Source organism: Penicillium maclennaniae, assembly GCF_028827695.1.
Source record: "Penicillium maclennaniae strain IBT 15551 chromosome Unknown utg000004l:1.0-3007600.0:1.0-3009580.0, whole genome shotgun sequence".
Taxonomy (NCBI): domain Eukaryota; kingdom Fungi; phylum Ascomycota; class Eurotiomycetes; order Eurotiales; family Aspergillaceae; genus Penicillium; species Penicillium maclennaniae.
Genome location: NW_026623216.1, coordinates 24828 through 46538, shown reverse-complemented (window position 1 = coordinate 46538; position 21711 = coordinate 24828). Strand labels below are relative to the sequence as shown.

Sequence of the window (21711 nt, the reverse complement as noted above, 5' to 3'; positions counted from 1 at the left end):
TCTCTGACAAAGTTTTTCCCGCATCGTTTTATGGAATGGACACTCCATGGTGCTCTGGCGTAATTCAACCATTCATTCAAAGCCCTGGAGACATCGCATCTTCGAACAGGAATAATGCATAGCGGTGTCAAGTATACAGTGTGCGGACTGTGTTGAATATGACGAGAATGTTCTTAGAAGGAGCGAAGCTTACTCGCATTAAGTGGCCCATTCAGTACAAACGATGAACAGCAAGACTGCTGGGGGCATTCCGGTGGTCTCGGACATTCACCTTTTTCAAAAGCAGCAGCAATTCAACAGGTCCAAGAACCTTGAGATAATGGTGCATCGTTGTACTTTGCTTACTTGACCTCGGCGCTGGTGTTCTATGGCTGATGATTATAAGGTGGAAGTGGTGCCTTCGGATACTTCGAAGTGACGAAAGATGTTTCTTCGTTGTGCAAAGTAAGTCCTGTTCTGGGAATAGTCTTAGCATACATAACACGTTCATAGGCCGGTTTCTTGAAGTCAACTGGCATCAGAACACCCGTTTTTGTACGGCTTTCGACTGAGACTCTCAGGCCGGGAGTTTCCCGATCTTGCTCGAAACCCACGTGGCTTCGCAGTCAAATTCTACACAGGCGAAGGCAACTACGACATAGTTGGATTCAACTTCGTATGTACCTATTGCATTTCCAGTCTGTTTGTCTTGGTTCAAGATACTGATGACGGCGAAGCCTGTCTTCTTTTGCCGCGATCCTATTCAGGGCCCGGACGTAATCCGCTCTCAGTATCGGAACCCCCAGAACTTCCTCCTAGACCTAAACTCACTATTCGATCTTCTGGGTAATACCCCTGAAGGGTGCGTTATGTGTAGCAAATGGTACGGAGAATTGCTATACTGACCTATCCAGTAATCATGTAGGTATAATGTTTTTCAGTGACCATGGTACGCCTCGGGGTTGGAGAGCCAATCACGGATACGGTTGCCACATTTTCAAGTGGTAAAGTCTCCTAGCATCGCCCGTAAAGATCGCTTTTTGCTCACTCTTTTCATATAGGGTCAATGCCGAGGGAAAGTTTGTGTATATCAAATACCACTTCCTCGCCGACGACAGGCGGAAGCAGTTCACCACTGACTAGGCCATGCGCCTCAGGGGCGAGGACCCTGATTATTCGAAGAGGGATTTATGGAGAGCCATCGAAAAAGGCAAAAAGATATCCTGGACAGCTCACGTTCAGAGGACGCTGACCCTGATAAACTCGGGTTCGACCCTTTCGATGTCACTAAAGTCTGGCCTAGAGCCCAATTCACAGTACGTGCGCTCAGACAGCACCCTACCACACTCAATGCGCTGACAGAAGGCTAGCTGCGAGAGTTGGGAAAGCTAGTTCTGAATCGCAATCCCGAGAACTTCCACAGAGATGTTGAACAGGCTGCATTCTCGCCAGGAAGCATGGTCTCTGGTATTGAAGATAGCCCGGATCCTCTTCTTCAATTCAGGACATTTTTCTATTGTGATGCACAGCTTCACAGGATCGGAGTGAACTGGCACCAGATTCCCGGTGGGTGCATCTTGTTTTCTTCTATTGAGTAGGCTAATCAGTGACTGGTTTTGAAGTGAATTGTCCGTTCATGGCCTCCTCTTATGCCTCTTTGAATTTCGACGGGCAAATGAGAGTGGACGCGAATCATGCCATGAACCCCCAATACGCACCAAACAGCTTCGTGAACAAGTTCCTCCCGACACCGCTGAAGCTCCGTACCAACTTACCGACAATACTGTCAGCCGCAGGTTCCACTTCTGGCATGAAGGGAGCGATACCGAGTATGAACAGCCGCGTACGTTGTACAAGAACGTCATGACTGGCCATGCTCGAAATCATCTTCATAAAAACACTGCTAGCCTTCTAAAGAATTGGACTATCCGGAAATTCAGGTGAAAAGATCTTGCTCAGCTTTACCGGATCGACGCAGGATATGCAGAGGGGGTTTACAATATGCTACCTGAGAAGAAGTTTGATTTTGACGATGTTGAGAAGCGTTCTCGCGGCGCAGAGAAGCTGGGTAAAAACACCCATTTTTGTCCAAGTTCCAAAGCCCACAAGCTACTAGGGAGATGTTCTGTCGCGGACGTGTAAAAGATACAGTTCCAAATGGTTGCACACCCAGTTTTTACAGGTGAAATGCCATAGATCGATCTTTCGCAAAATCTCGCTGTAGTGTTCATAATACGATAGTCACCACAAAAATATAGGCATTAAGAAAACTGCTACGGTAAAATCCCTACGATACTTTATTTAAGGGATAGATATTAATAGCACAGGCATAAAATGGAATCACAATTTTTCATCCCTGTGAGGAATTCATGGCAACACACGAATGTTGGGCCTGAAGGTCGGAAAGACATAAATGCAAACGGTACCAACATATGATATATTGATCTTTCCGCTTCACCGGGGTTTTCCTCCGACAGCTGACATCGAACCATGCGTCACATATTCCAGAAAAACCACCACGTCAGCGAGATTGATTATTCCCTTTCGATGGACTGTCAGTAAGTTGCAGTCCCTCAGGCAGCTGGTTGACGGCGGAGTATCTACTATCACAGCTTGCTCTGGGAATCGGAATTGAAGCAATTAGCTGGCCTCGTCAATCGCAAGGTCCTGTTCAATTTACATTAATCCGACGGGGCATGGACTTTGGTCACCGTATTCTCACTTCGAGCTTAGAGCTATCACGGCACATAGAGAGGAAGTTTCAAAATTGGACTAATATGTGCGGTTTCTCAGGAGTTGGGTGTTTCGCTTTTTCGCTTTGATCACATGCTCGTTGGTATTGAGGACCCCGTTTGCGTGGTCGGGCGATGTGTCATGCAACCTCATGAGAATCTAGTCCGGGGATGTCATACGAACATTGCTTCATGTCGTATGATATAACCGTCATCTTTCAGAATTGACTTCTGGGAACCATGGTAGACCCAAGTCTAGTGTCGACATTTGCCACACGAGCTAGTTTGTCGACATATGTAACTGACATGTGTAGTCGAGTAGGACTCGCGGCTTATTGAATGCGTATTGGATCTTACCATCACCCACCTTGAAGAGCGGATCAACAAAACGATGCCCTTCTTACCCTTTTCTCATATTGTTGACTTAAGGAGAGAGTTGAACGGCACAGATGCCGATATATCAACATGGGGATGTGATGATTACGATTCTCGTATTAAGCAATGGAATGACTCGTCGGATACAGAAGTTGTGAGCTATCACAAGCCGAAAAGTTGTTCTTGCCAGGATTTAACACTCACAGGGCGCGGTGGTCCGAATCACTTCAGCTGAAGAAGCAGCCACTGTTGTGCGTTTTGCCACATGCTATGGGGTTCCGCTTGCTATCAAGAGTGGTGGCTGCTCTACTAGTGGCGCCTCAACCACTCACGGTGGTATCGTCTTGGACCTAAGTAATCTTCGAAAGGTTCACGTTAACCCGGCACGCCGAGTAGTCGTTGCGCAAGGTGGAGCTTTGTGGGAGGATATCGATGTGGCATCAGCCCAGCACGGACTAGCAGTTGTTGGCAGCACCTTGAACCAAATTGGAGCTGCAGGAGCGACATTGGGAGGAGGGTATGGATGGTTGACTGGGCAACATGGCCTAGCAATTGATAATCTTCTCTGGGCGAGGATGATTTTAGCCGATGGCAGTATTGTCACTGCCTCGGATGAACAACATAAAGGACTATTTTGGGCTATTAGAGGCGCTGGTCAGAGTTTTGGTGTGGCTGTCGAGCTGGCTTTCCGGGCCCACAAACAAGACCACCCTGTGTTTGCCGGGACTCTTCTCTTTTCCCCTGATGTGTTGCCTTCGATCGTCCAATTCACGAACCGATTCGAGACACTCAACGATGGTAAACAGGGCCTCTTATTTGGGTTTATCATGCAACCTTCCATGTCCCAGTGCTCCATTTTAGTGGCTCTTTTTTATAATGGGGACAAGGCCGCTGGGGAGCGGTTTTTTTCACCGTTGCTATCTTTAGGTCCCATCTCGAACAATCTACAAATGATTCCCTACGATGGAGTAAACGGTCTCCTGAACCTTTATCATACACTTCCTCGTCATGGGAATTCGGGGAGTTTCGACATCGCATACCCTGTCGATAACAGTACGGGTCCTCGCAAAAGCCTTAGTGGTTCAAATGTTACACTCCCCTTGGATATTGCTCTTGTGCAATCCATATACCACATATTCAACCAGATGTTGAAGGAGTGTCCACAGGCCAGGGACAGCAAATTGCTGTTTGAGATTTTGCCAAATAAGGAGATAATGAAGACTTCCAATGAAAGCATGGCCTTTGCCAGTCGCGGTCCATACTTCAATGTCAGCTCTTTGTTTAGATGGTCCGATGCACATCTTGATGTGGGTGTCCATTCGTGTCAAAGAAACTTGATGAAATACATTGGAGAACAAGCAGGTATCTTTCGGAAATCTCAATATTCGACCTCCGAACATGGGGTTGGGCTGTATGCGAATTATGCGGGTACGCTGCCTACACGAATAATGCAACGAGTTACTTGATAATTCCGCAACCGCTAACAAACAATAGGTCACGACCTGCCCATCGAGGCACTATTTGGACCTAACCTTGTGCGTCTCCGAGAGCTGAAGAAGACATATGATCCGCAAAATACATTTCGGCATTGGCACAACCTCGAAGCACTGCCTGAACCTCCTGGATAGGATTTAGCCAGCGTGAGAGATGACCTCCGGCCAATTTGTTGGATTTGAATTTTTGAGGCAGTGAGGTCAAGACCAGTCATTATTGATCAAAGACACTCTCCTACGTGCTCCATATCCATGTTCATTTCAAACAATAATTCGCAACCTTTCCCAGCCGACTCCCGTCAGTATGTAGGATCTCGCCGCTACACAGTTGCTGGGAAATTGGAAGTCATGTGAAGAGAGCTCAGCAAAAATTTTCCCAAGTTGCAGCAGCTTGCCGTGGTGGGAATCTTGGAACAAGGATTCTATAAATCCGCCCAGTCATAACGGTCAGGATCCGCTGGAAACGAGATTGCTTTAATATTTGTCGGACCATCACACAACGTATAAAGTGCATGCAGAAAAATGGTCATGCAATGTGAATCTACGTCGTTTGTGATAGCCGAGACCGTGTACCATACATAAGGTCCGCAACAAGTTTATATATCATAGGTACCTAAATCAATCTGTAGCCAGTACAATTAATCGTGTGGTGTGACAAAACGTGGCAGATATGTCGGAACTAGCCAACTTTCTCCGTGGCACAACCATTCGAACTCGAATGTTACATATATAATATGATGACATCTTCGAAGGCGCGTGACGATCTCGATGATGATTTTTTTTGACAAGGAGACACTGGAGTTAAGACAGGGCTAGATCCCATCCCGGGTTGTGTGTTGCTCATCGTGGCAATTTTGGTTGCCACTTTGCCACGGTGGTTTGATCAATGAAGAAGAATTCCTGTTCGACCCCTATGTAATAGGAATAATAATATACAAAAACTGCGGTGAGGACCTGGACAATCCAATCTCTCCAAGTATTCGCATATTTTTCGGCGAAGCAAATATCGAACATGCCTTTTTTATCATACAAACGTGCTCTCCAATTACGACATGAGCTGAAAGATACGCGGGCGACAGTTATCACACCAGATGAGGAAGGATATACGGAACTTATCAGTCGGTGGAACGAAGCTTGTGAGAAAGAAGCTGTAGGCTGGCACTCCATTGCTCTCCCTTAAGATCATCACTGCGTTATTGTGCCTTCTCGTGTTTTTGCTAGGCTAACTGTCAGCTTCCACTAGGGCGCAATCGTACTTGTAACCACGTCCCAGGAAGTGTCTCTGGTGGTCGCGTTTGCAAGCCGTCATTACATCCCTTTGGTAGTCCAGGGTGGCGGCTACAGTACAGACGGCGGATCCTCAACCCATGGAGGTATTGTGATCAACTTATCCAGGATGCGGAAGATTCTCGTCGATCGTGCGTCTCGAACCGTGGCTGTCCAGAGTGGAGCTACCTGGGGAGAGGTCGATCAGGCGGCCGCATGTGAGGGGCTCGCCGTGGTCGGCTGCACATCAAGTGCCTTGGGCGTCGGTGGAACGACGCTAGGCGGGGGATTTGGCTGGCTCACGGGACGCCATGGGCTGATCATCGATAACCTGATCAGTGTGAAAATGGTTCTAGCCGACGGTCTCGTCTTGACGGCGTCCGTGGCTGAGCACCCCGACCTCTTCTGGGCGGTTAGGGGCGCCGGCCAGAGCTTCGGCGTGGCCACAGAATTCGTCCTGCGTGCACACCTCCAACGCTCGTCTATCTTCGGTGGCTTGATTTACTTGACTCCTGACCGTCTGGACTGCGTGGTCGATTTTGCGAACCAATTCGATCTACAGGCCACAGGCGATGAGGGCCTGTACCTCGGCTTCACCACCCACCCACCGTCCATGCCCTCTACGGTGATTGTCGCCCTGTTGTTCTTTAATGGCCCCAGAAACGCCGGTGAATCTTTCTTTGCGCCACTTCTGGCTCTAGATCCTATTCAAAACGAGACGCGTGAGATGCCGTACCCGGAAATCAACACCATCCTTGGACCACTCGCTGCCCCTGGCGCCCGCAAGTGCATGAGTGGCACAGCAGTGAATTTTCCGGTTGACCCTCAACTCGTACATGATGTTTATGACAATTTCAACCAGATCATGCAATCGTACCCACGCGTCGAAGGCAGTGTAATTTTCTTTGAATTGCTACCGTACTCACGTGTCATTGAGGTGCCACTCGACGCGACCGCTTATGCCAATCGGGGCGCATATCACAACGTAGCGACCATTTTTCGCTGGCATGACCCAGAACTTGACGCTCAAATGAAGCGTCGGGAACTTGCCTTGCTGCGCCAGATTCGAGAGCGTGGTGGTGTTGCGATCATCGCAGGGCACGGGGTGGGTGTCTACGCTAACTTCGCTGGTACGATAAGCCCCTTGTACAAGCAGTTCAATGATCTCCTGACACACTTCTAGGGCACGAGTCGAATGCTAGAGAGCTATTTGGTGACAATTTGCCTCGCCTGCAGCAGCTGAAAATGCACTATGATCCTAACAACATGTTTCAAAAGTGGCACAACCTGCACATTCCTGCTAGTTCGGTGTGAATTTGGACTTATATTGAGCTTCTTATTCTTCCTTCGGATCTTACTTACCTGAACATCAATAGTGGGGATTCTACCATTGTACGACCTCAAACATCAACACAGAGTACTAATAGACCCAAATTCGCAGGATCGGCCTGTCGTCTTCTTTGTCTTTTTTTTACTTCTGGCCAACTCTTATCGGTTGAGATGGAATCTTAAGCATGCAAGTACCTTAGGGATGTGCTCTGGCCACTAAACGCAGAATCCTGCTTCAATATGTCCAAAGCAACATTTGTTCAACACTCTAGCTCAGATTGGAGATTATTACCCAAAACAAGATTTTAAAAGATTGTTGACCGGGAAATATGTTGAAAAATCTACTTTGGTCTCCATACGGAGCCAATATATAACTTGTAGAGATGTGTCGTCTTCACAATTCTGGTAATTCATCGGCGCATCTTAAAACACCAGCTTCACAAAACATCACGAAGGTAGATACTCGGCTTATGAAGAGACACATTTCTATAAAGGTGTCAAAACATGAGACCCAGCGCCATCAGGAGGGAGGAGCTGCATCAAGCACGGCCAGGCTGCAATTAAGTCAGTGCAGAACCCGAGGCGACCGTTTGGCCAATACGTGCTCCGAAGCATTTACAAGCACGTACGGGCCATCCAGTCGCGGAACACGCCCACATCGATCACACTCCGGTGGATCCTAGCCCATATAGGTGTGTCCGGCAATAAATGCACAGACGAGGCTACAAAGTCCGCCGCACTGTAGGGCGCGGGGGATTCTCTTAAGGGTGTAGGCGTAGGCTCAGAGAAATACTTTATCCGCCTTGCCTCCGCGACGAAGCGTAGCAGAATAATTTTAATTCTGAAAGTGAAAAATTGGAGGTTTGATTACCTCAAAGAGTTCGACGTCATGCGAACCTAAATTCTTACAAGAAAAAGAATTGTAATAATGCCACTCTGACTGACTCAACTCGACGCCAAGCGTATATCGGAGCCTCCTTCAATCAATAATTTCAAGCCTCCGTCCAGATTAGCCACCTGAAACCCTGACTGTACCAGAATTCGATAAGCAAGGTAGCCATGATAGCCCACTCTCGAGTATGCAACCATTGGACGTTTTTTGTCAAATTTGTCCAAGTTCTCACGCAGTTCATCAATGGGAACGTTCACCGCGGATGGAACATGGCACGTGGCAAAGCTTTCAGCAGAGCGTACATCGACAATTTGCCAATCGAGCAGGTGATCGCTAAGATCGCGTGGTGAGACGACATGAAGGTCTCCTCTGACTAAATTGCTCGCTATCATACCGACCATATTGACTGGGTCTTTTGCTGAGCCATACTCAGGAGTGTATGATAGTTCGAGATTCTCCAAGTCAAAGACAGACATGCCAGCTTGCAACGCCGTGGACACGACGTCAATTCGTCTCTCTACCCCCGAGCGACCAAGGATTTGAGCACTCAAAAGACGTCCACTGGCTTGCTGAAATGCCAACCTCACCGTCGTTTGTTGAGATGTTGGATAGTACCCAGGGTGGTCAGGGATATGAGCTGTTACTGATAGAGGGTAAAAACCAATTCTCTTAAGTGCCTGTACCGAAGGCCCGATGATAGCCACAGTGAGATGAGGTACTCTGCAGCTGTAGGTGCCGATAGGACCCCGATATGGGAATGCTCTTTGCATAATGTGATCAGCTGCAACGCGACCTTGCTGACTTGCGGGACCGCCGAGAGGTGGCAAATTTAACCTAGGCGAGATGGAAGCCTCGGTTTCTGCAACATCACCAACCGCATAAATATCAGAATCACTGGTTTGCATAAATGGATTCACCAAGATTCCATTTCTGCATTCAAGACCGGAGTCTTTTGCAACCTCGATTCGGGGAGTAAGCCCAGTGGCTAATACGATGATATCGGCCGGGATGCTGATATCGCTGGCCAGTGTCACGACACAGCCACCTTCACTATTTCCAGGACAAATTTTCTGAATACTGGCATTCCGGTAAAATTGAATCCCATTTTTTGTGAGTTCCGATTGTATCAGATTCGCAATGTCGACGTCGAAGTCTTCAAAGATGCGCTCCTGGGCGTGCACAACGCTGACGTGAAGTCCAAAGTGGTAAAGACTCTCGAGAGCTTTTAGAGCGAGATATTCTCCCCCGATGATCACAGCCGATCGGCACAGATTTGCTTGAACGAACTTATTGATCCGTTCTAGATCCGCCATTGTTTGAAAGGAGAACACGTTGGCGTTGTCGATGCCCGGGACGTGCGGTAGAAGTAAATAAGCGCCTAGGGCGAGGATCAATTTATCGTACGGCAGGGGATAAATTTCATTAGTGTCCGATCGTCTCACTAGAATCGAATGCTGTTCTTTCGATATTTTGACTAGCTCAGTGTTATCACGCACATCCAAATTGAATCGATCTTTCAGCCCCGTGGGTGACTGGTGGATGAGAAAGGTATCTGTCTGAATCACACCACCCACCGAGGAAGGTGCACCAGAATTGGCGTAACACGTGTGGTCATCTTTCTCAATGAAAATGATCGAAGCTGTCTCATTCAGTCGCCGCGCTCGAAGAGCTGCTGACATCCCGCCAACGGCGCCTCCAACAATGATTATTTTGACCGGGGGCACCTTTTGAATTATTTCGTTTCTCTCCATCATGAATGAGTTCATAGTCGAACGTTTTTAGACTGAAGTTTTCTCCATCAGCTCGGTTTAAGTCTGCCTGAGATCACCATGAATCACATATTGTGATAATGAAGGCAACCATGGAATCCCAGGTAGTGGCGTGCCAAGGCCCCGCTGTGTAATGCGTGTGCCGTCATAGCCGATGGTTATCCAACCTGTCATGATGAATGATGTTCTCAGCAATTCTTTTTCTTGATCGGCAGCTGACTGCCCTTCTCTAATTAAGCTACTGTTTCTCGGTACACACCTAGAATATCTGAAAATCCTTTCCTTCAACGTAAGCTTATCCAAACGGACGATAGCGTTTATTTTGAATTTCTGGATGTTATGCTCTGCCAACATATTTGGTCCAATTTCATGACAAGACAAGACGTTTTTGCTAGGAATGATGACTAGGCCATTCTGAATGACGCCTCGGCCAACCTCACACTCTCCAACTCTTGACATGTGATGACACTGACAAAGTAATTTTCCTCATTTGCACCTGTAGCATGGACGACGACATTCTCACCGTATTCGCAATCTGTCTCATTTGGACCAGCCTCGGTGTATTCTAGGTAGCTTGAAGTTACGATCCCATCCTCTTCTGACAGAAGCAAAGTGCTTGCAAACTTCCTAGCCTCTGCGTAAGTTCTAAACGTTCCTTCAATGTGTGTGTCGTAGGCCGGTTTCCGCTCATGGCTGCAATAAGGAACATTTGTCTGCACGACATAGTAGAGAGGTGTCGCAATTCGACCATCTTCATTATCTGTTGTGAGGTGAAGACTGTTAGGCGTTGTGGAAATGCGAACTCGGAACACGGTGCCATCTACTGCGATAGCATGCAGGGCAAGTCCCGTTCCTTTGGACGCGGTGAGTTCCTCCAACGCCGCGGGATCTGTTTGGAAAGTTGAAAACCATTCACGCTCATAACCTCCATCGAACAGACAACTATGAGCCGCATTTTTGGCTTTGCTTATGGACGTATAAGTACCGAGAATCCGTACCTTCTCGGTCCGTTCGCTTGAGGACCCTTTCGATTGGGAGGTCATTAAAAGGACATGGTAAACGAGATCAGGCTCGGTTTGATGTGTGTGCGCCATCTTATAGTTTGAAATCCTCTCGAGGTTGGTCTTCAGGAAGGCGAAATTCAATAGGGATTTTTCACTTCTCTCAGGCTTGTTGCGATACCTGGCCCTTATCAATGTTCCGGGGGACCCGTGACACCCGGCCATGAGCCTGTCTCCTTGGGAAACATTAAAGCTTCGTCCCTGAAAGTCATACCACCTTTCATGAGTGGTACTGGTACACACGTAGTCCATTCAAAAAATTCCAGCTTCGAGCCCGGCTTTACTCACAGGGCCGGTTCCGGCCGGGTGGCGAAAATTCTCGTCTCGAGAAGAGCTCTTTTTAGTTAGCGTATCTTGTCGGTCAGTAATGCGTAATAGCTCGTATTCATCATCATCAATCAATCAGAGTTCTATTAGCCTGATCGAGCCTAACTACTTGCGTCGAGCCTATGCAGTGGCTTCGTCCAAATCCGAAGCAGATCTTGTTGTTGGCCATAACTCCAGACTCGCGGCTTGCAGTAGACAGCAATACAAAGGAAAACCGTCCTCTGCAAGAGGCCGCCACAGAAAAGAGTGTCTTTAAAATCCATGTCCCGCGCACAATCAAGCCCATATAAAATTTTACCGACCAAGAGAAGAATTCGTGTGCCATTAACAGAGCAACTAAACTGGAGCGAGGAAGAAGTGAGAAAAGAGGGAAACAAGCAACTACAAAAGAAAACCCCCTCTATCCCCAATTAGGTTAGCACAGTGGCTCCTTCCAGATCACGTTCTCCCGCAGTCCTCAAGATAGTCATGCGTCATATTTACGGCTACGTACGGGCCGTCCGGTTGCATACAGCACTCACACCTAGACCTGGCACTGACGCCAAGGAAAGACTGTTCAGTACTTTACCGTCCTGTTTGGGAGGCTTGAAAGTGGTCTGTAAACAAGTTGTATTGTATGTCTTGAAACTGGTAAGGATAATTATTAGACTAAGTGCTGTTAGGCATATTTCTCCGGACTCTTCACCGCCTAAGTGGGCAGTATCCAAAGTGGGCCGTAACAAGCGTAATAACTATGTAAAACACCCATGGTATTTTCTGTCCCGACACTGGGGCCCGAGCCATAATTTCATAAGAAATTTTGCCTATTAGGGCACTCCAGTATAAGATAGCATAGGCAAAACGTAAAGGGATATGATCGCAATCAATAAGTAAAAGGAGTTATGATATGATTTCTATCTCGAGAATATGGACCGTAATTTCCACTTCCCCTCGCCAGTCCCGATTATCGTTGCCTGCAGATAATTCATACTGCGGCTATATAATCATCGGGAGATCTATCACGGCCTAGGTTAGGCATATTTCCAGAGCCAGAGCTAGAGCCAGAGCTATCTGCCCTTACTATCTTACGCTAGTTTAGCTTACGTCGCTTATTAGGAGGCTCCAGATTCCCGGCGTCTTCGTTGTTATCTTCGGCTTCAGAGTCGACTACGAAGCGTTCCGATATAATTCTATACTTAGCAGTAATAGAGTTTAATCTATTTATATAAGCGGTAAGTCGTGTTTGGATACGGTTAATCCTCTGCTATAGTGCGGCGACCTTAACGGTTAAGTTAATAGCTTCGGTACGGAGAGTAGTAGCAGATCTCTTCTGTATCCTCTTAACCTTCTTATATAGCCCTAGCTATACGCTCTTTAAGATTACGAGAGCTATCTTAGAATCTATTAAGGATCTCCTTAGTAGACTAAATAATTAGTGCTAGCGCCTTAGTTTACGCTTTTATAGTGTCCGCTCTATTAGGAGTCGTAAACTTTCTAGATATCCCCTAGGTATTCGATATACCTTTCCGATTACGTAGGCGTAGATTATTACCGGCTATAAGAGTCTCTGGATTTTCTTTAGCGGTCTTAGTAATTATATACTCTCGTTAGTTCGATTTCTTAATACTAAGATCGAAGCGAGGTTAGATAATATTCTTAACTATTATAGTGGCCTCTAATAAATAATAATACTTAGCAAAAATATAAATAATTAATACGCTAAAGTGTTTCTTAAAAGTCTCTCTAATACGCGGGGTTTAGGGAATAACTTCTAAGAGCTAGGTATCTATTAATTTAACTTTCGCCCGGTCCTCTTTACTTATAGCCTATAACTCCTCTAACATAATAGTCTCTATAGCGAAAACTCGACTTCGCGAGTATTAAGTGATAGTAATTAGAGTAGGGTCTATTAGCTACGATAATAGAGTCTCGATTATATTATTATTCTTAACGGGGGCAGGCACTTAGCGGGGTCAAAGTCTAGATAACTTTATTAAGGAGCTAGACGTATTCTGTGTGGCAGGATCTAACTTAGGCTTAGCCGTTACTGTATCCTAGGGTTCCACCATAGCAGATAAGTTATTCTTAGTTATAGGTTTCTCTAGATCTTCATATATATCCCTATTATTCTTATCTATTATCGTAATATTATTAGGAATCGTAGGTCGTTCTATTATATTAGTAATAACCTTAGCGGCGGCCACAGTTAATATTAACTTATTAGCAGTAAGGCTAATAGGGTCAGTAAGCTCGTTTAAAGTGTCGCATTAAGATTAAGTATCTATAATATAAGTTAAAGATAAGACTGTCACTTTAACTTCGGATAATAGGACCGTAGGTTAAGGGCGCTTAGGATCGTAATCCTAATTTACGAAAGAACTAAATAAATTATCTAAAGATAAAGGTAAGCGGGGGTATAGGCCTTTACTGTCTATATTCGAGAGTAATAGAATATAAATTGTTGGGATATAAGGGGAAAGCTACCACGAAGCAGATCGTGGCCCCTTATGTCCGTGGGATCAACCTTAGTCCGGCTAGGTCTGTCAGTGCCAGACAAAGGTGGAAGGTCAAAGGTCGTAGGATGAGACTATAAGCAGATATAGCCTAAACGAAGGCAGAACCACAGTCCTGAGGATCAAAGGAAGAAGGTAGAGATGACTTTGGAAAGTGGACAATGACTTGAGGAAAGTGGAACTGACTTCAGGAAAGTAGAACTGACTTGATTCTATCTGCTAGACAAGAAGGACGTATTTATAGGCTAGGATAGCCTAGAAATGACGTCTAGAATAACATACAAATGACGTACAAACACTAGGCAGCAACATAATGAAGGTGGCAAAGAAGGGAACCGAAGAGAAGCGAAAAGAATGATATCAAGGATCGACGGTCTAAGCCACCCTGAAGGCATCCCCGTAGGATCAGGCTATGCATGCCTAAAGGTGGACCATTTTACCCCTAAGGGAAAGTGGTCCGCCTATCCTTAAGGGGACCGAGGGTCGAAGTCTGTTCACCGGGGTCCGAAGACCATGGTCGAAGTCCGCGGGCAAGGCATGCCCGAAAGCACCCCCGAAGGAACGGACCATTCATGCCTGAAGGCGGACCATTTACCCCTAAAGGAAAGTGGTCCCGCCTATCGTTCGGGGGAGGGCCGCGGACCAGAATCAGAAGTGGTCAAAACATCATTTTGATAGAAGAAAAATCTGGTCACGTGATCAATGCAATCTGGTCTTATATGTTGAATATAAGGATAGATCTTTCTATGTAGCATTGGTCTATATTCCAATATAAATAAACTTAATAAAGGGAATATATAAAGTGATAGTGAATAAAGAAAGGTAGATAGGATAAGTGAGGAAGTAATATATATACCGTTATTAAGTAAAATAAAAGAAGAAATAATTAGGTCTCTCTGTTACTAAAAGTAAAGGATATAATCGTATTAATATTTATGATATAATTAGATTTATATTTTAAAACTATGCGTCAGTTATGTGAGGATATTCCTATTTAGTGCTACTCTTTATAATTGTTATCTTTTTTGCTTATCTAGTAGCTTCTCTGAGGACTTTTTACTATAATTTATTTAACGTAGCTACTGCTTATACTTTATCTATAGGCTAGGACAAATATAGTATAAATTATTTAATATAGTCGAGGTAATACTTCCCTATAAATAATCCGAATAATAAGTCTGCTAGCTTTACTAATCGATAATTCCTTAGCACTTTCGTGACTATATATAAGCCGGACTATTGAGTCTTAAGCTTACGGCCTTTTACTTAGTCTAAGATAGATTTACGAAGTAGCACTAGGTCTCCTACGGCTATAGTTCGCCGATTCCCCTTCTTAATTTCGCTAACGCTTTTACTAAGCGACAATTATAATATAACGGACCAGATATAATCTAGTTAGTGAATATAGATCTTAGAACTCTGCGAGAGGTCGACCTAGTTAGGGTTCCCGAGCTCTAACTCTTAATAAAGGATATCCCCTAACGTCTATTTATTAAAGGGAGGAGGACTAAGATAGTTTAGCTAGAACCCTATTAATACCTAGGTAGGGCTAAATCTATAGGCTAATAGCTTATAAGAATTAATAGCTAACCTGATACTGCGGGGAAGCTTTCGGGGTGGCTGAAACCGTCGATTCTTGACATCATTCTTTTGGCTTTTCTTCGGTTCCCTTCTTTGCCACCTTTATTATGTTGCTGTCTAGTATTTGTATGTTATTCTAGACGTCATTTCTAGGCTACTTTAGCCTATAAATATGTCCTTCTTTTCTAGCAGAAAGAATCAAGTCATTTTCCACTTTCCAAAGTCAGTTCTACTTTCTTCCTTTGATCCTTAGGACTGTGGTTCTGCCTTCGTTTAGGCTATATCTGCTTATAGTCTATCCTACGACCTTTGACCTTCTTCCTTTGTCTGGCACCGACTGACCTGGCCGGACTAAGGTTGATCCCACGGACTTAAGGGGCCACGATCTGCTTCGTGGTAGCTTTCCCCTTATGCTCCAACAATAGCCTACGTTATAATATCGATAAATAGGTTCTAACGCTCTAAGCCTAGTAGATAGGACGTAGTAGTGGCTCTTAGGATTCGAAGGACTTATATCACGAGCTATTTAGCGAGGCTAACTGACTAAGGTACGCGAACTCCGGCTAATATATATCGAATACCGTATATTTAAAGAAGGTCCGTAAAGTCCCTCTTAGTGAAATAACTGCTATTATTATTGTAGATAACTGCGGGCTATCCGACGAAGATCGCGATATCTGATTCTATAAATTTTGCCGTAACCTAGGCTATATTAACGAATATAGGTTTAGTAAACGTAAATCGGCTTATATAATTATATCTAACTATAATATATCGGTGGCCTTCTATTAAAGGAGGGTTAAATAGTCTAATAAAGTCGATTACAAACATAGCTATTAGTTCTATTATAGAGATCGAATATAGAGATTCTTTTGGGATACGTAGCCCGATTAATTAGTATTAAGCGTAAGATTGACAGTAACGCTTAATATCACGATACCGCGACGGCTAGAAATATTTACCTAAGGCCCGCCCTAGGGTAATCCTCGTCGTATAGTGCCTATAAATATTATATAGTTCAAACAAAGCCTCACGGACCTAGTTGGATCGGATACATTCGGAAAAGTTTCCCTTCTTTTCCCTATATATAAGAAAATCTATCCTATCCTTCACGATAAGATAGTATCTGTGGTCTGTCGGGTTACGGTTATATTTTAATAGCCGATTAACGATATTATGACACTATAGATTATCTCGATAACGACTAAACAAATCTGTTTGTGTCAGCATATTTAAGGACTGTCAGCATTATCTTTGTCAGCATTATCAAGGACTGTCAGCATTACCTTTAGTCATCCAAGAAGACTATGATCTTTATAATTGGTCAGGTAAATACGAAAAGCCACCTAATTATAATAGGTCTATTAAAAGGTGTTCTATGGATAGACTATTAATGATGCCTTGATATAGGTCTAGACTATTAATGATGCCTTGACAATAGGTCTAGACTATTAATGATGCCTTGACAATAGGTCTAGACTATTAATGATGCCTTGACAACTAAAAATGATGCCTAGACTATGATTGATTTCAAAGCAAGACAGGCCTAGACTTAAAACAATGCAAGTCTAATATAGGCCTAGAATATTGTTGATTGGATATAAATATGTCCGCAATTCTCTACAAGAAAAATATAATTCTTCTTCAATCATCATATCATACCCTAAGGTTTCCTATTAAGGAAATATTCTTTTATTCATCGAAGGATAAAAGACTTGATCTCTTATTGGATCTCCCACTGGATCTCCCACAGTTTGCTATTACGGTCTAGTTTAAAAATCTAGCTCGCCTTCTTCTGTCGCATAAACCTTCACAGGCATCGTCGGGATATTAAATCTATCCTTATTAACTTCCTCTGAGATTATCCAGTGTGTAAGCCTCGAAAGGCTATCGGCGACGACCTATATTTTCCTAGGAATATATTAAATAGAGAATCTAAACTCCTATAAGAAGTAGTTCTATCGTATAATTCTGCCGGTTGCATCTGAATTAGCTCCTAACACGGTCTTAAAGGCAATATGGTCCGTATAAAGAATAATTGGGTGGTTAGCTCTAGCTATAAGCTATCGAGTCTCCTCTATATACTTTAATATAGTAAGGGCCTCCTTCTTAGTAGTGATACCGAGTCTCTGCTCCAGTTAACGCGAATAATATAAATATTATAATTATCTTATCACCGGCTATCTCTCGGGAACTATATATATTAACGGGCTAGTTTCGTATCTGAAAGAGCACCCCTCCGAGTCTAATATTTAAAGTATTAGTGGCTAAATAATACTATAGATAAGGGTCTCCTCCCGATAGTACAATCTTAGGAAAGAATGCCTTAATACGATCGAAGACTCTCTGTTATCGTCTCGTCCACACAAAGTCGACAATTCGTCGAGTGGTCCCCTTCCTAACTAAAATAATAGCCTCCTTAAGAATAGTAACTATATCTGCACGTCTAGGAATATATACCTTTAAGAACGGTAGGGAGTAGACAAATCTTATTAATTTAGGTTCAGATATTAGTATAGGCTATATTAATAAGGCTCGTAGCTTATCTGCAGAAGGACGTATCCCCGAGACAGTTCTCTTATAACCCAGAATAATAGTACGTTATATACAGAAATAGGTCTTCTTCGGATTAAGTGTTAATCTAGCCTAAATAAGTCGAGGGAAATACCGCTTATACAGAAACTAAATTTGGTCCGTAAATATCTCGAAAGCTCTAATATTATTATCCTAGAAGTATTTAAAGGCGTAAGTCTCCCCGTTTAGTCTAGGCTTAGCGAATAGAGCAGGAATCGGGCCCGCAAACAAATCCTTTAAACAAGAATATATCCTTAGTGCCCCGGTTAACCCCTAACCTATTCTTAAGTAGCAATATTATCCTAGAATTAATAGAAATACAGTTTTATAGGTATATTCTAAAGTAAGAGGCACCGCCTAATATCTATTAGCTACGTCTACCTTAAAAAACCACTTCTATCGTGATTAGGCAATAAGATTTAGGATAGGTTTAATTTATTTTATAGGATAATTTATCTTTATAGTTATATCGTTTAGCAGTATATATTAATAAACTAATCGGAGCTTCTTATCCTTCTTCCTAACGAACTTTGTCCTTAAGCTCTAGGGAGATAGATATCTTTTAATAATCCTAGCCTCTTCTATAAGTAGAATATTTATATACTGCTAGTCTAGCTCCTTAGGGCTATACCTTCGAATAGAGGCTATATAAGGGATAAAGTTAGGGTATATAGGGATTCGATATATTAATAACGTAGTCGGGGGTATATCACGAATATCCTCGATAAATCGATTACGCTAAGTATATAATACCTAAGCGAGTATTACCCACTTATTACTATCTACTTTCACTTCTTTACTGAATAGCTAATTTTTCTCTTATACCTATAACCTAATTTTCTCGAAGTTATCACATAGAATACGCTTACTTATCTCCGGACGTATTTTTATAGGGAATCTAAGGTAGCTATAATCTAAGACCTCAGATTAGACTATAGCGTTACCTCTAAGTTATAACTAATATATAGGCATAGACTATAAAGCTAGAATTAAGCTTAGGAAATAATATAATACTAACGATATATAAGGGATATTCTATCTATTAAGTTAAAAGGTCGCATAAGTATATAAGTGATTAATAAGGTATATTTCCCCGGTCGGAGTATCTCAAACTAAGGTAGTAAGGTCCACTCTATAGGCTATATTACTGCCCGTTATCTAGGTCCCCAATAGATTTATCTCTAAGGCGTTATCTAGGATCAGGGGTCCCGGCGCTAGAGTAACTAATTTCCTAATAATAACTCTGTATTAGCGGAGTAATCCTTATCTAAGAAGTTAAGTATTACCTAGATTAGCTCTCGATCTATATCGCTTTCGTATATATTAGAGTAGGACTTATTGTCACTGCTATCGGCGTCTGATCGGCGAATATTACGGGCCTAATTTACCTAAGTAGGGTAGGTCTTAGGAAGGACTAGCTTATCCGGTCTATAAATATCTTCTGTTCTTATAATCTGATTGCGCTCTCTGTTATCACTTAATAAGGAGTAAGTGCCTTCCTTATAATATCTAATTATATCAGTGTTACTTATCTAGTAACGGCTAAGTAATAGTTTAAATCCGGGCCGACCCTTAATAATAAAGGCCGCAATAATATAAGTCGTTCCCTAAATAGTAGCTATGAGCCACACTCTATCAGAGATAGCTTCTTTCTTATTATTAGTAAATTCTATAGTGCCACCCGCTAGTTTTATAACGCGAGCGCGAAGCTTTTTAATTAGCGCCTAAGGGATTAAATTTGCGGCCGCCTCACTATTAACTAGGATCTAGGTAAGGTTAGTGATATAAATACGATTATTAACTAAGATCGCGTATACTAAGCTATAAGTGTAGAAAAGGTTTATCGCTAAAGGTCAAAGAGACGTAAGAGCGTCGTTATACTCGCTCTGTTCGGTCTGTCTTTTCCCGGTTATGTTAACTATATTTACTCGTGTGATTAACTGTTAAATCTGGACTATATTAATATTAGCTAGTCCTAGCTTTGCTCTCTTAGTAGGTTTCTTCCCCTTTTTAGGCTTAACACTTTAAAGGCACTTCGATATCTTAACCTATAGGGCGGGGGATATATCGAATAACTATATAAGAGTTACTTCGATATAGGCCTTATTAAGAAAGCTATATATATTAATACGGTCCCTAGTTAGGCTAATAATACCTCTTAGCTTTGAGGGCTCTCCGACTTTTTAAGGCTTAGTAGCTGGAGGGGGACGTCCCCTACTGTCCGTAGTCGAAGTGTTTTTACGAGGACGAGTAATATTAGTATATATACGCTATAAAAAGGACTTAGCGCTTCCTATAATAGGATAGATATACTAATAATTAGCTATAGTATTAATTACTATCACCTAGGCTCCGCTTTCCTTATTACTCTGCTACCCTAATATATAGGTATCCTTATTCTCGATATACTTAATAGTATTCTGTTAAAGATTACTAGAGATATTAGATATATCGATTATAACCTAGGCTATAATAGGATTGCGTAACTAATAAGTATTCCCTATTATCTTTAAAAGGGGAGGATCGGGCGAACGTGCCTAGCTAGGTTAACTTATGCGTAGGATATCAGAGTTCTGATTTTCTAGCGCTCCTCGAACAGAAGTCGCTTATTCACACACTAAGGGGATCGGTAACCGGTCTAACTATAGCTCTAGCAGATAATAGAGTTATCTCTAAGGGCTAGCAGACTATATTAAGGACTTAGATAGGTAATAGGGGCAGTAATAAGGCGGGTTCCCTAAGGTCTAAGGAACTTAGTGGGGAGCTTCGAGATCTCCGAGGCTAAGTTATTTATAGCCTAAACCTGCTTCTCGCTATCTAAAAGAGGTAGCGGATTATTCGAAGTAATTCCCTTACCCTATACGTACTTAATAAGCTTCATAGTATTATTAATATTATACTTACCTTCTTTCTTCTAAGTGTATATTATAATTCGTATTCCTATAATTATAGATATATTAGATAGTCTAGATACCTACTACTCGGCTAGTAGTGCTTAAAATTCTAACTTAACTTAGGACTTAAGCCGGAGACCCTCTTTCGGTATAGTCCTCTAGCTTCCTACTTACCCTATTTTAGATTTATTATCTGGTTTAGGATTATATTATCGTTAGCCTCTTTTTCTTTAAAGGGGAAAGTGGACTATAAGATATTAGCTAGAACCTCGAAGTTCTTGCGATTAGCTCGGGGGACATATTTAATATATTCTAAGGCTAGACCTTAGTATCCTTCGCGCAGAACCACTATATTCGCTTCTGATAAATCCTTCGTATTAAGCCCTATATTCAGATAATATAATTCGCACTTATTAATAAAATAGTTAATATCTTCTCTAGGGCTTCCCGAGAAGGTAGGCTAAGGAATTATTATTATTCCGACTCTCTAATAGGGTTAAGTTAATAAAGTACTATAAGGGATAATTATAGATATAACTAAAGGTAAATTATAAGGAGACGATTTTGTCTGGCTCTTAACAAATAATAACTATTAAAACTAAGTAACGTATATAGCAGTAATCTCTTCTTTAGAGAGAATAGTCTCAGAATATTAAGGGTCAGAGTACTTTAAAGGAGGTTAGTATTAAGGGAAAAGCTCCGGGGGTAACGTTACGGGAGGACTAGGTCGTTCCTTCCCTATTATATTAATAGGGTCCGTAACACCTCGCGCTTTAGGACTGTTCAGCCGAGATAATAATTACTTTATAGGAAACGAAGCGGAAACTAATTCCGAGCCACGGGTTAGACTCTAGCGGGTCGGCCTTAAGATCCGCGATAGCGATCCTCTTCTAGAAGGCAGACCTAGATCAGAGATTATGACACGGGAGATATCTTCGGTGACCTTA

The 21711-nt window shown here is 43.1% G+C and overlaps 8 protein-coding genes across 8 annotated transcripts; 6 read left to right on the top strand and 2 right to left on the bottom strand.

Moving 5' to 3' along the window:
* Positions 1 to 424: 424 nt before the first annotated feature.
* Positions 425 to 884, top strand: N7477_004223 (catalase; the record flags this gene model as incomplete). The annotated part of the gene is made up of 3 exons (XM_056965886.1): positions 425 to 444; positions 508 to 655; positions 699 to 884. 3 exons carry the CDS (start codon positions 425 to 427, stop codon positions 882 to 884), a joined length of 354 nt encoding a protein of 117 aa, XP_056822667.1.
* Positions 885 to 925: 41 nt separating this feature from the next.
* N7477_004222 (uncharacterized protein) lies at positions 926 to 1122 on the top strand (the record flags this gene model as incomplete). The annotated part of the gene is given in 2 exon segments (XM_056965885.1): positions 926 to 983; positions 998 to 1122. 2 exon segments carry the CDS (start codon positions 926 to 928, stop codon positions 1120 to 1122), a joined length of 183 nt encoding a protein of 60 aa, XP_056822666.1.
* Positions 1123 to 1125: 3 nt separating this feature from the next.
* On the top strand, positions 1126 to 1577 carry N7477_004221 (uncharacterized protein; the record flags this gene model as incomplete). Its single annotated transcript, XM_056965884.1, has 2 exons — positions 1126 to 1299; positions 1350 to 1577. 2 exons carry the CDS (start codon positions 1126 to 1128, stop codon positions 1575 to 1577), a joined length of 402 nt encoding a protein of 133 aa, XP_056822665.1.
* A 38-nt stretch (positions 1578 to 1615) lies between these two features.
* Positions 1616 to 2121, top strand: N7477_004220 (uncharacterized protein; the record flags this gene model as incomplete). The annotated part of the gene is made up of 2 exons (XM_056965883.1): positions 1616 to 1822; positions 1939 to 2121. 2 exons carry the CDS (start codon positions 1616 to 1618, stop codon positions 2119 to 2121), a joined length of 390 nt encoding a protein of 129 aa, XP_056822664.1.
* A 981-nt stretch (positions 2122 to 3102) lies between these two features.
* On the top strand, positions 3103 to 4714 carry N7477_004219 (FAD-binding oxidoreductase; the record flags this gene model as incomplete). Its single annotated transcript, XM_056965882.1, has 3 exons — positions 3103 to 3240; positions 3293 to 4514; positions 4581 to 4714. The coding sequence occupies 3 exons, from the start codon at positions 3103 to 3105 to the stop codon at positions 4712 to 4714; spliced, it is 1494 nt and encodes a 497-aa protein (XP_056822663.1).
* An 877-nt stretch (positions 4715 to 5591) lies between these two features.
* Positions 5592 to 7159, top strand: N7477_004218 (FAD-binding oxidoreductase; the record flags this gene model as incomplete). The annotated part of the gene is made up of 3 exons (XM_056965881.1): positions 5592 to 5729; positions 5823 to 6975; positions 7029 to 7159. 3 exons carry the CDS (start codon positions 5592 to 5594, stop codon positions 7157 to 7159), a joined length of 1422 nt encoding a protein of 473 aa, XP_056822662.1.
* Positions 7160 to 8119: 960 nt separating this feature from the next.
* N7477_004217 (uncharacterized protein) lies at positions 8120 to 9832 on the bottom strand (the record flags this gene model as incomplete). The annotated part of the gene is made up of 1 exon (XM_056965880.1): positions 8120 to 9832. One exon carries the CDS (start codon positions 9830 to 9832, stop codon positions 8120 to 8122), a length of 1713 nt encoding a protein of 570 aa, XP_056822661.1.
* A 407-nt stretch (positions 9833 to 10239) lies between these two features.
* N7477_004216 (uncharacterized protein) lies at positions 10240 to 10929 on the bottom strand (the record flags this gene model as incomplete). Its single annotated transcript, XM_056965879.1, has 1 exon — positions 10240 to 10929. One exon carries the CDS (start codon positions 10927 to 10929, stop codon positions 10240 to 10242), a length of 690 nt encoding a protein of 229 aa, XP_056822660.1.
* Positions 10930 to 21711: the final 10782 nt, after the last annotated feature.